General features: G+C 43.3%; 1 protein-coding gene across 1 annotated transcript in view; it reads left to right on the forward strand.

Moving 5' to 3' along the window:
* Positions 1 to 2,601: 2,601 nt before the first annotated feature.
* The window catches only part of LOC110965793 (GDNF family receptor alpha-4-like), a 52,892-nt gene continuing 36,706 nt past the window's right edge, over positions 2,602 to 18,787 (forward strand). Inside the window, 1 exon segment of the mRNA XM_051954823.1 lies at positions 2,602 to 3,604. Within this exon segment, the coding sequence (XP_051810783.1) occupies positions 3,565 to 3,604 (40 nt within the window). The 5' untranslated portion in view covers positions 2,602 to 3,564.

Here is an 18,787-nt window from a genome sequence, read left to right on the forward strand (position 1 = left end):
ACGTCACACTGTTGCTGGTAAAGAAATGGAATTTAACAACAGTTCAAAAGCATCACAGGTTAAAAAATGCAGTAATTCCAAAGAATAAGAGGTATTCATTCTGTTGCTTTTTGAGAAGTCTGGAGCAGATCTTAGCCTTTAAAATGTCGAGGAACTCCACGAGAGGCGCAGTGTTCTCGCTATGCCTAATGTAGCAGCGTCTTCAGGCGGTATGAGTTAGTCTTTTATGATTCTGTTGTGGTCTTATGTGCAAATGAAATGAGAGTGATGCTACAGTGGTTTAACAGGTGGAGCCCCTGCAGCCCTCCAAATGACCCCGCTTTGTAATCCACTGCTTCACGGAGACAAAATAACTCTGAACGCCGCATGTGGGAGGAAGGAGCCCATTATTGGAATATGTCACAATCCCCTCAGATCTGCCTCCTTTCATAGTTTACGCCTCATTCTTGTCACCCGATGCGACATAAATCACTGCAAAGCCCCACGTATTACTGTGGGAATATTAAGTGAGTAATTCTGTGATATTCCTTTGGAGATTTGGAGAAAGGCAGCATCGGTACATACATTAAACTAAATCAAGTCTAATCAACACTACATTCACAGCACGACTGCACCGCACCTGGATAGCATTAAAATTAATAAGACACAGCGGTCGACAGAGTAAAAGCTATTTTTGCACATTTGTCACACTTAAATGCCCCAAATCATCAAATTCATATTTATATTTATTAAATATTAGACAGAGATAACCCACAAAACACCAAATGCAGTTTTTAGATGGTTGAAAACCTGTATCACCCCTGTGAAAAAGTATTTGCCCCCTAAACCTAATAACTGGTTGGTCTGTTGGCAGCGACAACTGCAGTTAAATGTTTGTTCCAGCTTGTGATCAGTCTTTTCCATCACCATGGAGGAATTCTGCTCCACTCTTCTCTGCAGAATAGTTTGAATTTGGTCTCATTAGATGGTCTTAGATCATGAACTGAACTTTTAAGGTCTTCTCACAGCATCTCAGTTGGATTCAAGTCCAGACTTTGACTCCAGAACCTTCATTGAGTTCTTTCTGAGCCCCTCAGAGGGGACTTCTTGTGGTCTTTGGGTCTTTGTCTTGCTGCAGAACCCATTAGTGTTGAGCTTCAGGTCCTGAACTGATGGTGGATGTTCTCCAGGAGGATTTTCTGATGGAGAGCAGAATTCATGGCTCCATCAGTGATGACAATCGTCCAGGTCCTCCAACCATCACACTACCACCACCATGTTCCACTGCTGCTATCATGCTCTTCTTGTGGAATGCAGTATTAGCTTTACACCACATGGAACGGACCCATGTCTTCCAGAAAGTTCCACCTTTGACTCATCAGTCCACAGGATGTTATCCCAAAAGTCTTGGAGCTCATCCACATATTTTTTTTTTAAATTCCAGATGAACCTTTATGTTCTTTTTGGTCAGCAGTGCTTTGATCCTTCCAACTCTCCCATGGATCCATTTCCTCCCAGAGTCTTCCTTATTGTGGAATCATGTAGACGGACCTTAACTGAGACCAGTGAGGTCTGCAGATCTTTAGATGTTCGTCTGGGTTCTTCTGTGACTCCTGGATTAGATGTTGATGTTCTTGGAGAAATGTTGGTGGTTGGTCCACTCCTGGGAAGGTTCTCCACGGTTCCATGTTCCTCCATTTGTGGATAATGTCTCTCACTGTGGTTCTCTGGAGTCCCAGAGCCTCATCAATGTCTTTGGAACCCTCCAGACTGATGGATGTCAATGACTTTGTTCCTCATCTGTTCTTGAATCTCTTCAGAACGTGGCATCATGTGCTGCTTTTTCAGACCCTTCAGCTCCTTCACAATGAAGACAGGTTCTATTTAGTGATGTTTAGATCCAACAAGCCTGGCAGTGATCATATGTGAGTGTGGACGGAGAAACTGAACCCAACTGATGAATGAGTTTGGTCATTTGGTAGATTGGTAGCTAAGGGGGCAGTTACTTTTTCACATAGAGTAAGATGGACTGGACAGAATCTTCCTTCAAAAAATAAAATCATCAACTGTAAACTGCATTTTGTGTTCTTTTGGGTTATCTTTGTCTCATATTAAAGTTAGTTTTATGATCTGAAAGTATTTAGTGTGACAAAGATGCTAAAATAGAACCTAATGTTTCTGTGTTACTGTACATCTACATTCAGCAGTGAAATCATTAATAAATTACACTTCTACTGTGGATGCCACGACCAAAGCACCTCCATGCTGCTGTCAGATTAGGTGCCAAACTCCAGCAGCTCACTTTGATATCTCTCTGGTAGATCTGTGCTGGTTTTTGAAGCTGAGCTCGCTTCTTCTCAGGCTTGGTCAATTTTTAAAAATTTTTTCATCCTGACAGACAGCTCCAACGTAATCTGAACTCTCAAAGGACGTATTTCCCACAAAGTTCCTTCTATGCTAATATAAAGCAGCTCCAATTTAAGCTGAGATTTTGCTGTTATTTTGGCGCTGTGGGTCAGATGGTTCTGATCCTGGAATAATGCTGCAGCTTCATTCAGTTTATCCTCAAACATTCATGGTGCATCTAAATGTCAGAACTCATTGATGAGGAAATGTATGCATTTGGGGATCTGCAAGTACACTGACGTGAACACGGTTTTCCACCCAAATCTCCACCACAGATTTATTCATCATAACTGGTTCAATGCAGAGAAAGTTCTCAGGGAGTTGAGACACTCGATTGTTTTTACGTTTTGCAAAAGTTTCTTTGAGCCTGATGCTGATGCGGGAAAAGAAGAGCTGTGTGGCTTTTCTTGTTCTGTCGGGGTGTAGAAGAGTACAAACACACTCTGGAAAGATCAGAAGCTTCACGTTGTTGGGAAAAATCTGTGTCATCTTTAGTTATTTGTTTTTCATTAGTCTCTACCTACAACTGTGTGCAGCTCCGTGTGTAGAAAGTGAAGATGAATGTCGCTCCAGGAGAAACAATGAATGCACAAAATTAAAGATAAAAAGCAGCTTATGATTTCACCTGTCCGCTCTAATGACCTTAAAGGACGATTGTCATCCCACTGTCCCTAAAGGTGATGATGAGGATGTGAGGGGGAGGAGGAGGAAGAGGAGGAGGAGGGATATCACCAGTTAATAACCTCAGCCTCCTCTGCCCGTCAGCATCATGATCGCAGAATGCACCGGGACCCTTCAGCAGCGGAGCCGCGTCGTGATGACTGTCCGCGGGCACAGCTGCAGCCCGGTGACGCCTGACTTCTCCTGCGTCCAGTAGCTGCTCGGTGGGAGCAGCGCGGTGTGGAAGCCGGAGCTTTGGCACCGAGGCTGTCAGCGGGCTGCCTCTCCGGGCGTACTTCGCTCCGACACATTCCTCCGAGGCTTCTTCTCCCGGCTGGGAAGTGGAAACTTGAGGGACTTTACCGTCGCAGGCGGAGAACAAAAGGCGGACGCACGGATCGGGTCTGCGCGGCGAGCTGGGTGTCTTTCTGCGGGGCGCACAGCGGTGCTGCTGGACCGGCCGAGGACGCACCGAGTCCCGTCCCACATCCCCCACCGGGTGTCCCGAACGCGGCAAACATGATCCTCCCCGGGATTGTCCTCGTTCTGTTCTGCTCAGGTACGTCCGCTGCTCTGGTTCTTAGAAATGTGTGAGAACGCGAAGTGAACGCCACAGTCTTTGTCTCCACGGTGCTCAACTTAGATGGAGATGAGGATGGAGAGAGAAAAGTCACACTTCATTAGTGGCCTCACAGTTTGCCTCAGAGTAAAGAGAGATGTTTCTGCCTCCTTTTATTATCTGCTTCCATTCCTCCGAGGTGCTGCGTTTTTGGCTCGTTTGGTCAATTTCACGCTTTTGGAGCCTTGGGGATGGAAAGGTTTTTTTTCTCCTCTCAACTTTTCAGCAGAGTGTTAAAAAAGGAAAAAGGAGAAAAAAGACTGCTTAATCCTCAGAAATGATTTTTTGTTTCAGAAACTCGGTCCTGCTCCTGCTTTAATCCCAGACAGCAGATGTGTGGCTTCGCTCTGCGTCCGGAGCGCCGCTAGGCTACGCCCTTCCAGCTCCAAACCCTCAAACTTTACCGTGATGACTGGAGCAGAAACACAGCATAATGGTGTTTTATAGTTCAGGTCCCAGCAGTACAGCAAGGGATTTATTTAGAGATGTAGAGGCTCAGAGAAATTTAGATTTGGTATTTTTTTTTAAAAAGCACAAAAATAAATGTTTTTATTTCTGGAATCTTTTAAAGTTTTTATTAAAATCCATAGAGGTTGTGATCTGCATAAACCAAGCACAATTAAGGATTTAAAAGAGGAGGATTTTTAAGATTTATCTTTAAACCCAGTGTTTAACAGGAACACACGGCTGGAATAAATAACTTGAAATGAAAAATCCTGGGAGGATGTGATTCTCCAGAGACCAAAGCTCTAATTGCATCTCCTCACTTTAATGATTCGGGTGTTTTTAAGCATCTTCTGCAATCTCCAGAAAAGATTCAGCAATAAGAAAGTGATTTTCAGGCTCCGACTCAATGAGAATGGAGGAGTTTTGAATTTAAATCCACGTTCTGTACATCTGTGCAGCACTTCACGGTAAATGTGAGCGTAGACTTGGTGTAGGAGCCACAGTGGACCTTCCTGGTGATTTCCTCGACACCCATTTGTTTTAGCACCGTGAGTGTGGCCTGGGCAGAGCGGGAAAATAAGCCTGAACCCACGAACACTTGCATGAACTCTGACACAGAACACTTCTCGGACCTCGGACTGTTCAAACCCCTTTTTTTTCCAGTGTTTGCAGGTTTGTGCAGTCATCATGTCGCTGATCGATCCGTAACAAACGAACCAACAGCCGGACCGTGACCTCGTTAAGTTTATTCCCTCATTATGTGTCTAAACGCTGGTGAATGGAAAAAAGGCAGGAAATAAAAGGTTTCTTAGCAGCATCATCGTCTTTATGGCACTGTAGTGGGTTGCGGTCGAGGCTAAAATAACCAGTTTGTGATATTTCACAGCAGGTTTCTGTCTGTGTCAAGTGAAAATGCTGAGATTCACAGAGATCTAAAGGGGAGACTAAGCCAAGGTCAGAATGTCTCCTTATTATTTATCACAAACTGCCTAATGCTTGTTCCTGAAAACCACGAACGCGGAGGAAACATTAGTGTGAAGAACCCAGTTCAGTGGGCCAAAAGCTTTTCTTGTCGCTGCGATAAAAGGGTTAGGCAAATCATTGGAAGGCCTGCAGATTAGATAAGGCAGCGGTTTGACACTCTGTGAGTAAATACGGAGTTTTAGTGGAGTCAGAAGGAGGCTGTGGAATCCAGGTTGGAAATAAAGCGAGCAGGAGGGGAGGTTTCAGTGAACAGTCTGGATTTCCTGCTGCGGCTCTTTGGGTGCTGTTTGTTTCAGGGAATGTGAACAACATCTGGCTGTTAGAGCCGCGTACGTTTCACCGCTTAAGGCCCAAGACATAAGCATCAGGACGCCACCTGACTGCACTTTAAAGGTAAAGGAATCGGTTTCATCCGGACTCTGCATCCGTTCATGAAGTTAGATCAGTATGTGGACCAATGAAGAGCTCAAACCTTTTTAGCTTCGTTCACGTATTCCACCTCAATGGTTAATTTGGGATGCATCGATTCTATACTATTCCATACAAACACACACTGCCGTTCAAAAGCAGCCAGTTTCCCACTTTTATCCATGTGCTAACATAACTGCACAATGGTTTTCTAACCATCAATGAGCCAAAACCAGAGCTCAACCACACGTTACAGCCTGTTTATGTAAACTGTTGTTCGTTACGGAATAGTTCCAGCACATAACCACAAATAGTTAACTTCACATTTGACAGGAGTTTGAACCTTTCAGTCCTTTTAGATGATGGGTTTAAGTCTGACTCAGGGTACTTTTAGACATGTGGTGATTAAACTGTGGATGAGCCAGCAGCATACGTCGCTTAAAAACACGGTACAGTGATGAATTTAGAGCAAATAGCAGCCAGTTCAGACAGCACAATATCACAGTGAAAATAGCCTGAGCCTAGAAAAGCAGAGAGTAGACAGTCGATGATTTTAATCCTGTCTGTTGTCTCATCGAGGCTGACAACCAGCGCTGCATCTCTGATCCTTCATGACGTCCTCACCTCTTCAACATTCTAATTCAATTTTATTGCAGCAGTTTGGGGTCATCCATGTTTTCCACTTTATCCATGTGCTAGCATAACTGCACAAGGGTTTTCTAATCATCAATGAGCCTTTCAGCACATTAGCTAACACAATGTAGCATTAGAACACAGGAAATGTTCCTCTGTACCCCTATGGAGATATTCCATTAAACATTTCCAGCTAGAATAATCATTTAGCACATTAACTGTGTCTACACTGGATTTATCATTCATTTAGTGTTATCTTCTCTGAAAAAAATGCTTTTCTTTAAAAAAATGAGGACATTTCTGAGTGACCCCAAACTTTTGAACGGTAGTGTGAATCAAGATTAAAGATTTTTATTCACCATTTGTGCGCAAACAGACAGTCTGGGCTCGTAAAATAAAATATAATTAACACCAATAAAAATAGGAAATACAAAACAAGACACTCTACACGAATAATAAAAGATAAAATATGATTAATAATTGAAGATTCAAGACTTTTATTGATCACAAACACAATCGTACACAGTATAATGTGCAGTGAAGTGCATTACTTACCTGTTCCAGACCGAAACAAGGAGAAGAATAAGAATAAAGAATAAAAACACGCAAGAAATAAATATATTTATTTGAATTTATACATATACAGATAGAAATAAGCAAAATAAATGAAATAAAAGTGTCAAATAAAGTAAAACATCAATATACAAGGCAAAATGTAAACAGTATAGTGGATAATTTTTAATTTATCGTTTTTCAAATTGTGAATGCTACAAGGAGTTGTAATATTAACAGTCGTCCAGCAATATGTGGGGAATGTAGAGGTGGAGTGACGCAGTGACAGATTGTTGCACACGCTGTTCATGTGTTTGATTTTGCCGTCAATATCCACTTATATAACACGTAAGCATATGTGTGTTTGTGTGCAATCAAGTCAGCATTTCTACTTTTTCCCACTTCCCAGTCCTTCCAGGTTGATCGGTGGGTTCTAGCAGCGCTGCAGCAGGACTGATGTGCTTTGTTTGTGTGTCCTGAGCTGCAGCACGGCCCGCTGTCTTCATTAGCCGTGTTCCTGATTGTCCGGCTTGTAGTGACGCTGTAACGTTGAGTGACAGCCTCATATATCCCGCTGTCTCTCCGCCTCAGGTTCACCCGTCCTCCCTCCTCACCCCGCCTCCGTTCCCTCCCTTCAAGGCTTTCAGGTCGTGTCTGATTTTTCTTTTTTTTTTTTTTCAATCTCAATCTAAATTCCCCCGGATTCGGCTCCGCGTCAGAATAAATTGTTCGAGTCGTTCAATGAGGAAGTGCAGTCAACCGACACCGGTGTGCAAACACATTTGGAGCGGCGGTGGTTGACGTCTTATCGGTGCGCAGGCAGGTGTGCGTGTTTGTGTGTGTTTTTAGGGGTGGGAGGGTGTGTGACGGAGCTCGTTTTGCATAGACGCCACTTGTGGGTTTTTGAAGACCAATACTGATACTGATACTCTGGGAGCCCAGCGGGGAAATATTTGGATAATTTTTAACCTTTTGCTGTGCTGTTTTTCCTGTTTTAGTTCCTCTTATTGACCCTGCCTCACACTCAGATATTTTCACCTTGATTTTTCCCATTTCTTGCCAAAGTTAAAATACAGACTTGACACATTTTTCTCGACTGACTTAAGTTTCTAAATTCTCCCATGCTACAACTTCTATGATTTAATTTAGCTTTTATCAACACCTGAGAGTAGACACGACACAAGCAAGGATCTAGTCAGGAGAAAACAGCCTGGATGAGGACCATAAACAAGTCTGATAGCGGGCAAATTAAAGGAAAAACATAAGCCTTTGATGCCGACACTGAGCGGATCCAGTGGCTCCGTTATGTTGTGAGGTTTATTCGACCCTCGACCTTTTGGCTGAAAGCTCACTGCAAATCAATGCAAAGTTGTTCTGGGTGATTACCTTTATCCCGTAATGTCCTGACGGGTCCTGAGTGGTTTGATGAGTAAATGGTGAAAAGAAGAAAAGCACTCAGAGCGCAGTCCTCCTCCAAGGCTGCTCATTCCCGCATATGTCAGAAAAGCAGCATTTGTTTATTAGTTATTGATGATCAGAAATCACAGCAATCATAGAATGTGTCCATTTAATTTAGATGTAGCCACAAACATATGACCTTGCTCTGAGCACAGGCGTGTGTCCTGCGTGTGTATGTAATGTACGGATACCGGATCACGTGACCTAAATATGTAGCCGGTGGCGGGAATCAATGGGAAACACCCCCACAGTTTAATCAGCTGTTCCTTGGATCATTTCTGATGGATAAGTCCTGATAAGTCCTCAGAGGTGGATTTGTAGTAGGATCACAATCAGCTGATGTAGTGCTCACTGGTTGTCATGGTTACAGTGACGCCGTGCTGCTATCTGCAATGATACAGATATTTTTAACTAATCCATGGATCCAGACTATGAGCCGCATCACTGCTAAAATCTGATCATTTGGTCCTTGTGTCATTTCTGAGCTTCCCTGAAAAGTTCAATCCAAATCCGTTGGTCTGTTTTTGAAATAATGTCGCTAACAGACAGAACAACAGACGGACAGACAAACGTATGCTGATTGTCACATAGCTCTGCTACGTTCCTTGAAATAATGATGTCATATCTGAGTACGATGAAACATCTATGGAAGCGCTCTGCACCTGCAACATCAGAACATGAAATGAGGAAAGAATGGGGTTCCATCTTTGGAGAATCGATGCCAAAACGCCCTGAAGCTCACCTGGTGGCCCAACAACTCACTGAGTCACGTCCTGTGGGTTTTTCCTTTCATTTGTCATCCGTCTGTGTGTTACTCTCTAATCAATTTTTTATGGCTGTGCCATTTTAGCAAATAGAAATATTCCACGCCTTTCTGAGACGGAAACACCAAGTTTCCATGTCCCCATGTTTCCATCCATGCCAACAGCTTCTGGACAGCCTTGTAGGACTTCATCCATGATCTAAAAGTCTGGTGGAACACTGGACACCAGTTTGGTTTGGCCACTGCTGCTGAAGCTCCTGTGATGTCACTCTGTGGTTTTCCTGCACATTACGGATCAAGATGAGGTCATTTCTTGCTGAAGAAACCTTTGGATGCCCAGTCTCGTTTGTCTTCCAGCTGTTGGTTGGTCTGTATTTCTGCAAAGTGAATCCAGCTGCTGAAGGATCTGCACTTTCTGGTTGAGAATCTGGATCTACAGGTGTGTTTCCTGCATTAGGTTCCTTGTTTTAGTCATTTTTGTCTCTGAAGAACTTTCAAATGACCTTCATTAGTGGATCACTGATGCCAAAATGACCCAATACTCAGAATATGTTTGTATTTTTCATGGCTGTAATGGCTTTTTTTAGGATGTGTGTCGTGTTTTGTTGTGACCGTACTAAAATAAATTACACTTGGGCTGTCCAGAAACTTTTTCCACCGCTGTAGCCCTGTGATAGACCTGTTACCTGTCTTCAGCCTAAGTCAGCTTCCTTGTGACCCTAATGAGGATTAAGCGCGTATAGATAATGGATGGATGGCCTAACGTTAGACAATACTCCATCTGAACGTAGCGCCTTCACTCGGAGCACGTACAACAGACACACAGGTGTCAGGTGTTTTTCAGCGTCTCACTGTGCTAACACAACCATTACTGATGATTCCACAGCTCTGCGGGAGTTTGTGCTTTGACCACAGGAGTCCTTCCAGCAGGTCGGGCGAGAGAGAGACGGAGAGAGAGAGAGAATGTCTTATCAGTATTGATCTCCAGTGACAGACGGTGACGTCTATGGAGAGCAATGAGGCCAGGGAAATGAGCATCATAAACCTGCTTTGATGATGAGTGTGAAAAAAAAAAGCTGCCTGGAGTAGGAAGGAGAGGCGATCATCTCAGGCCAGAGGAGGGAGAGGGAGGAGTGGGGGCTGCTGGAGATGAAGAGGATTAGGAGTGTGTGAGGTGAATGAACTTGGTGAAAGAAGTGAGGAAATCCATCTTCCTTCTTCCGTCGCATTTAATGAAAAATGAGCAACTTACCTGGCCTCCATCCACCTGGTTCCATCTGATCTGGGAGCAGGGGTGTGTGTGTGTGTGTGTGTGTGTGCACGTGTGAGAGTGGTGTGCGTGTGCATTCTTCTCAAAGGGAATGGTGTATCCAAGGGGGTAGTTTGGAGGTCTTCTGTGTGTTTTGTTGATAACTGGGATTGGAACTCAAACACAGGGGCGGCAGATGGTGTGTTGGCTTCTGCTTCCTTGGCTGTGTGTGTGTGTGTGTGTGTGTGTGTGTGTGTGTGTGTGTGTAAAGCGTGTGAACAAGCGGTGGATTGAGTGCTGTGTGTGTGTCTGTATACATCATGTGTGTGTCGGTGTCGGACACGGCTCAGCGGTCCCCTGAGAGGCCGCCGCCTCTCCGTGGTCGGAGCCCGGGCGATCCCAGGTCGGCCACGTCCTGACCCCAGGCCCATCTGCTGTCATGATGACAGATGTGTCAGAGGCTGGCTTCAGATCTGTGGCTGCACCCACAAATCCCACAAAGTCAGACTGCCCATCCTGCTGGCAGAAGGACTCCTGCCAGACATTTAGTTTGGTTCTTTCAATCCGGATTACGTCTGGAAACTCTCTTTCAAGACATATTATTATTATTGTCTCCATTTGTTGGCTTAATAAGGAGTTAAAAACCACTTGTCAAGATATCTCCAATCGGAACGAAAGCTGTTAAATCTGAAGTTTACTGCATTGGAGAATGATCCAGCTTCATTTAGCTAGCATTGTGGTGAAGGGGAAAATGCTCTGGCTCTTGTCTTTATTTCAACCAATCACAATCAGCCCAGGATGCAGTGACGGTGCCCCTCAAAATTGCTGCCAGGATGAATTATTAGGAGGTGAAGAGGCGTACACTGTCAATAAAATGTGTAACTCACTAAAAATAAAACATGTTATTTGTGTTCCTGCTTGTTTCCCTCACTGAAGGGCCATTATAAATCATTTTACAGGTTTTTAATTTTTAAATATTACAACACTAAAGTGGAGCAACATGCTAGCCTTAGCGCGTTGAAAGGTTTATAACTCATTATTCTGCCTCAAAGTAGGAGAAGAGCACTTATGAACCAGCTGTCTTCAAAAATGGTACCTTATTGTCACTGAGAAAGTTTAAATGATGAGATATATAAAGCAGTGAACAAAAATATCAATCCGCTTCAGCCCTGTACTGCTGTTGTCTAATAAAGGCACAAAAAGTAGAGCTGGACCCAAATATCCCAATATTTGGCCGTGACGGTGGTATCTGAATATTAATTTTGAGATCCGAATATGTCGCCAGAACGGTGTCACCCGTGGATTTGGGCAACGTGTCCCTCCATCAGACGTTACCATAGATGCTAATATTCACCTCTGTGAGTACTTCTGTATTAAATGGACACATTCTATGTTGCTTGTTTCTAGGGCTGGCCCTAATACTGTTTCTGGTCTCGGATATTTTGGGCCCTATTAAAGACGAATATCCGATATTCGTTCGCCCCCGTAACGTCCTACAAATATTCGATCCGTTCGTCTGGTCTCCCGGGTCCAAATTTCGCCTTCGTTTTGTCTTCAGTTAAACTGAAGAATTCCCAAACAGCGGAGGTCTTCAGCATCTTGTCTTGTGTTTATGCAACGAAGTGAAGCGTGACGTCAGAGTCGGCAGCAACCCGGCCATTCTGGTGGTGGTAAGAAACAGGAATGGATGAGACGAGATGAGCCGAACACGACGGGATGAGCCGAAGTGGGCCGAAGGCGAAGGGAAGAGACGAGCTCCAAATATTTTCGTCTGGGGGGAGGAGGGGGTGATCACATAGACATATGTGTATATGTTTATGTGATCACACGACGAGATGAACCGATGTGGGCCGAAGGCGGAGGAACGACGAATATTCTTTCCGCCCGGTAATGTCCGACCGGGGAGGGGGGCAAATATTCGGATACCAAAATTAATATCCAGATACCGCCGTAGCGAACGAATATTCGGATATTCGGGATATTCGGGTCCAGTCCTAGTGATTTCTGATCATCAATAACTAAATGTTGAGGAATTAATTCCAGGCTTCTTCATGGAACAGGTGAAACCACCGCATCTTCATGAGGAACTTCATCAGCATAGACCACCAAATGACAAGTACCAGGTTCCCGGTTCTCACAAAATACTTCACTTCCACACATCCTTCAGAATAAAAGCATGGCTCAAAACAATGAGTAAGGGCATATAAATTTCATGTTGCTTAACGCTAATAAAAACATGCTGCATTTGTGACGATGCCGTATGGGGGAAGTGAACAGCCTTGGAGAAGTCCTGCATTCTTTGAGTGCTTTTCTAGCTTTTAAATGCATTTATGTAACTGAGTGTTGCAGAGAACAAGTCAGAGATGCTGTTTTACAGGAAATCCAAAGTTGTGAGATTGTTTTTGTCTCCTTTGTGTCAGAAGACATTTGACTCTGTCTCAGCTTTCCCGTGTTGCACCCCTCGCTGCCTCTCGAGTCTCTGAGCAGTGGTGGTTATTGTCAGCATGCTTTCCGAGGTTCAATTCACAATGATTGGGCATCCTGTCGTGTCTCCTCTGTATGGCTGTGAATGTGTGAACGGAGCGTTACCGTCTCTCTTAAAGCCTGACATCACAACCCCCCAGCAATTATCCCGTGGGCCTCAAGTGACTCGCTGTTTCCGGCCCCCCCTTTTCTTGTGAAAACCGCAGACTGTCGACAATCTCACTTTGCCAAAACACCAGGGCTGGAGCAGCAGCTCCTGCGTTACACAAACCGCACAGCGGGTTTGCTTTGCAGTATGTAAAGAAAATGGGGCATTCATCACTGTCCAGGACCTTTACAACCATTCAGACGTTATCCATTCTTCTGCTCTTTGATCACAATTACACTAATTACGGCTGCTCTATTACTGCAGTTTTTCATAAACAAGGAGGCGAGGGAAATGAGAGTGTTGAGGCTTCGTGATTCAGACTCTCTGAGTGTCTGTGAAATGTGATTAGAAATTTGCAGGTGACACACTGACTTCTGTACGGAATTATTCTGGTTAATTTAGGAAGGAGAGGTGCCGGGTTACGAGCGTAAATTGCAGCGAGGGAACCAAAACCTCCGCTCATATTGTTGACTTTCTGCAAATTGCTCCACATGCTCTTGCTCCCCACATTTTATTTTTAGAATTGTTATTAGATTGGTTGACCCAGCATGGTACTGCAGAACTAATTTGAGCGATATGATGAAGTTTTTTGCTCTGTTAAAAGGTCACTCAGACTCCAAATGGCTCTCAGCTTAAGCTCTCACTGAGAAGGCAGAGAACGTGGAGCTAAAGTCCATGCAGCGATCCTCAGACGTCCTTTATCGCAGCCTGCAAACACTCGGTCCATCTCCGCTCTGTTCCACTCTGTCTGCTCAGATTCAGCCACAAGTCGACCCGTTTTTTTTCCCAAGTGAAAAATTGCCGTCTTTCGTCAAGCTTTTGTCAAACTCATGGAATGCAACAATAAGATGTATATCCAGGCTGTAATATAGTGAAGAATGGTCGGGCTGGTCTTTGTGAGCTCCTCTTCTATCAGCTTAGAAGGTTATGCTAATTGTGCACGCATGCACAATTACATAGACATCAATGAAAGCAATAACACCAAAAACGGAAGTTTAGATTTCATTTTAAGTTTTATTTGAGACTCGGTATTGGTCATCAGAAGGAAGGACAAGGAAAAATAGCATTTTAAGATGAAGTTTTTTAAAAATATTTGGTCTCAGGCTACGAACATTTAGACAACTACTGCATGTTTCAGTATTTTCTGCATTGATTATTTGAAATTGATGACGGGGCGTAAAATGTCCTCCTGTTCTGTAATATCTGATCTTAGAAACAATTCTTACCTGTTTTATAGGAGCTCCAGAAACAGCTTCTTTAAAAAAATCTGCTTGAAAAGTCAACCTTTTTCTAGGGCTGGACCCGAATATCCGAATCCCGATATTCGTCGCTACGGAATTAGTTTTGATATTGAATATTTGCCCCCCCCCCTCCCCCCGGTCTACGTTACCGGGCGGAAAGAATATGTGGCGTTACTGTCTTCCCTCCGCCTTCAGCTCATATCGCTCATCTTGTCCTGTGATCACATAAACATATACACATATGTCTATGTGATCACCCCCTCCTCCCCCAGACGAAAATATTCGGAGCTCGTCTTTCCCTCTGCCTTCGGCCCACATCAGCTCATCCCGTCGTGTTCTTCGCTCATCTCGGCTCCTCCATTCCTGTTTCTTACCACCACCAGAATGTCCGGGTTGCTGCAGACTCTGACGTCACGCTTCACTTCATGCATTAAACACAAGACAAGATGCTGAAGACCTCCGCTGTTTGGGAATTCTTCAGTTTAACTGAAGACAAATCGAAGGCAAAATTTGGACCCGAGAGACCAGACGAACGGATCCGAATATTCGGGCCGTCTGCGCCACAAGCCGCCCCCCCCCCAATCGTACGTTACGGGGCGGAACGAATATTCGAATATTTGTCTTTAATAGGGCCCGAATATTCAGAGGCCAGAAACCAGTATTGGGGCCAGCCCTACCCTTTTCCCTGTCCTCATCACCAGGCCAGAGTGAGACGTGAATAAGACTAAAATGTCCATAAAACTGTAAACAGTGAGTCAGTGATAATGATGTAGCTGAGCCTCAAATGCAACCAGAACCGCAGCAGCAGCAGCGTTCCACCCTGGTGGTACTCAGCAGCCTCTCCACTGGTTGTGAAGTCTGGGTCTGGTCCAGGGACCTCCAGGGTAGAAGGGGTTAAGATGATTCTCTAACCATTATGCAACGCAGCCCATATAGCCTTATCCAGAAATACACTGAGAAAATTGATGCCGTTCTGTTTATGTGCAAAGCCTCTACTGCCTCGCTCAAGTGACAGCTTCAGATTTACTGGTTTAGCAGCGTTACAGTACTGAAGCTGCATTTAGACCAACACAACCTGAATTCATCAATAATGCTGAGTCCTGTTGTTGTTCTGACACGGTTTGGTGTCTCGGTTCTGCTGGTGTCTTCCATTTTTTTGTGAATGAAAATGATCAGTGGTCTAAGAAGTTGGGGTTATTATTCTGTTAAATTGGTAGCTTTGTTTAGAACTGCAACCCCTTAATCTGCTGACTCACTTGAGTCAGATTTGTTGTACTAACCGTTGAACCGACTCCATCTGCTGCTGAAGATCATGGAGTTCTTCAAGAAAAGGCTGAGAAGCTGTTGGGTTTGCTCTGTCAAACAGGACAAAAAGTGGTCTGATCTCAACAATCGTAATGTGTCGAGGCTGAAAGGTTTGGAAAAGGTCTCGTAGTTGAAGCAGGATTGTTCTGTAGGAATCTGCAGTTTGAGTTTGGATGCAGTGTTGTGTCGGTGTAGAAAGTCGAAGGCAGGAGGTCCAGCTTTAGAAATCCATTTCAGCGTTATAGTCGACTAAATTGTTCCGACACATTTGAAGTAGCGTAGTAGGCTCACTGATGATTATAAAACCCTTGTGCAGTTATGGATAAAAGTGAGTTTTTATAGAAAACAGGAAATTGCCTGGGTGACCCCAAACTTTAGAATGGTGGTGTTTTGTGGCTGATTTTGTTGTTTTTTTATCCTTTTTGTTGTTGTTTGGTAACTCATTTTTGTCATTTTTTAAAATCCTTTTTTCATTTGTTTTTTTATTTATTTTTTTGTCAATTGTCGGCTGATTTCTTTTGTCTTTTTTGTCATTTGGTGGCTTTTTCATTTTTTGTCATTTTGTGTCTGATTTTTGTCATTTTTTTTTTTTTTGTCATTTCGTGCCTCTTTTGTCACTTGAAATGTCCTTATTTTGAAAGAAAAGCATTTTTTATCAATGAAGACAACATGAAGTGAATGATAAATCCAGTGTAGACATAGTTAATGTAGTAAATGACTGTTATACCTGTAAATGTCTGATTTTTAATGGAATATCTCCATAGGGGTACAGAGGAACATTTCCTGTGTTCTAATGCTACATTGTGTTAGCTAATGGTGCTGAAAGGCTCATTGATGATTAGAAAACCCTTGTACAGTTATGTTAGCACATGGATAAAAGTTGAAAACATGGAATTGTCTGGTTGACCCCAAACTTTTGAACTGTGGTGCATTTAAGAGAGAATTCTTGAGATTCTGTGTTTATTTTGATGCAAAGCCCTCTTATATTTTCTTGCTTCATACGGCTCTATTTCAACACTGTGTCAATAGCGAGACATCTTCTCCCTGAGTTTTTTCTTGGACGTTGCGTTTAAAGTGTTTTTTATGGACGGCTGTCCTCTCTTGTCCTGTCCATTCGGCCGTGGTCGCTCTCATTCCAAACCAACCACTTACTCCTCTCTTTGTTCCAAACAAACCCGAATGTGAAATGCATCACTTCCACTTCTATCACAGTGGTGGGAATACTTTCACCCAGAGAAAACACTTTTCCCCTTCCTGTTCTCACCACCGTCTTTGTGTGCCAAGAATGAGGAAAGATATTTGTAGAGCGAGAAGGAATGGAGCTGATAGCAGCTGGTGTACGGTCTAATCTGACCAGGTGAGTCAGTGGCACTGTGCGCTTGTAATGATGTGGACACAGCTTGTGCTTTAAACTAATCGAGCAGCTTTCACATTAAACCCAGCCCTGTGGCTCATGATGTAAAATAGAGTGTAAAGGCCAGAGCAGCTGTCACTGTTTGTTCATTAATTATATTAGCACCTCTGAATTAATGCGCTAATGATTTATTGACGCTGAAGTCCATCAGTAGTGAAGGCTGAGCTGATACCTGTGACACGTGAAGAACCCTCAGTGATTTATCCCACTTCTGCCACAGTCATCGATTTGTTCACGCGTGTATCTGTTCATCAGCACATCGTTACCAGAACGCCCAAAGAATCACAATGAACGGCAAGAAAATAACACCCTGAGGCACTTCTGGACAAATCAACAATTCTGCGGCTCAAGCGTTAAAATTTAAAAATAATCAGGCAACATTTGTTTCATAGCAAATGTTCGGGCTGCATCGGTATGCAGTACAGGAGGTCCTCGATTTACGGCGTCCTCGACTTACGGCGTTCCATCGTTGCGTAAGAACTGGTTACGTGGAGCTACTTGTCGAGCAGAGCGGATGAATACGTCGTCTCGCGGCGCTGTAAGACGGCTTTGTTTCCATTCTCTGGTTGCACTCCACCTTGGATTGTGCTGCATTCTGTAACTTTTTGCCCTTCATTCAGGCTTCCAAGCATTCGTCGGACTCTTCTGATTGCAGAAAACGAAGCCGTCTCCATGGAAGTGAAATTAGATCGAATAAAATGCTCAAGTTGTAAAGACAGTGTGACATATTCTGTTATCTTCATGTAGAATGACTCATACATGCATGAAACTCATTGGTATTCATGACTTTTCTGATGGACGTAGCGGCTTTGTTTACGTTTTGCCGGTGTTTAGACGTACGGCGAAAACCAACAGAACCCCCTGTACTTAATCTGATGATCCAGATGGCGTGCTGTGGACATCGCATATTGACTTTTAAAATGAGAACGAAGGTGAGGTTTGTTTCTGATGACCTTTAATGCTGGTCTGACTCACTGGATGGAGGCTGCAGGTGCAAACCTCCCACTGACCGCTCATTTCAGGTGGCTTTCTCCCCTCTTTCTGTTTTTTTTTTTTTTAACTTGCAACGAGAAACACGGAAACCTACACACAGAAAATGGCAAGTAGAAGACTAAGTGATCTCACAGCACTTAACATGAAAAGATGAAGACCTTATGAATAGAAAACAGAGAGCAGAGAAAACCCAACAGTCCAGTGTAGCCTTTGGAGTTCCTTTGGGAACCTCCGGCCGTCTGCCTCGACCGTTTGGGGTGAGAGTGAGAGGGTTAAATCGCGACAAACACCTTCACAGATCTCAGAACAGCATCGGCTTGTTGCTGGAAACCGGCAGTAGAATATTTTAGTTGACTGCCTGAACTTTCTTTCTTTCGGACAACATTTACCGTAATAAATGGAATGTGATGATTATTGAAAGGTTTTCTTCTTTTTTGTGCGATAAGAGCAAAGTTTGTATTGTGTGCAGTGGAAGCAGTGGAAGATTTAACCTTTGTGGTGGTTGGCAAGGAAATCTGAAGGATTCTGGTTGAACCGCTGTATACTGTCGCTAGGTAGCAACAAGAAAAAAACTTATTTCAAGGAACTTTTATCTTAAAATAAGTGAAAAATCTGCCAGTAGAACAAGTGAAAAACGGCTTGGTAAGATTTCTTGAAATAAGACATGATATTCAGATCTTAAAATTAGCTGGGAAAATTTATTTGAAGCTATATTTTACCAGGATTGTTAAGATACCGAAGCTTGACCCTCCTGTTGTCCTCATTTACGGCACCAAAAAATATTGTTTCCTTGTCCGAAAAAAATCTAAAAATTCAGCAAAATATTCCCCAAGTCTATCAAAATCTGCAAAATCTTCTGGAAGAAAATTCCTCAAGTTTCCGTCAAGTTTTATTTTTCAAAAAAAAAAATCCTCAAATTTGGCAAGAAATAAAAAATTAAATAAGAAAATTGTAAATATTTTTAAAAAATGAAGAAAAATCTTTCAAAAAATACTAAATATATAAAGTAATTACATATTTATCAGTAAAACTTCTATTTTCTTT

Source organism: Acanthochromis polyacanthus, chromosome 10, assembly GCF_021347895.1.
Source record: "Acanthochromis polyacanthus isolate Apoly-LR-REF ecotype Palm Island chromosome 10, KAUST_Apoly_ChrSc, whole genome shotgun sequence".
Taxonomy (NCBI): Eukaryota; Metazoa; Chordata; class Actinopteri; family Pomacentridae; genus Acanthochromis; species Acanthochromis polyacanthus.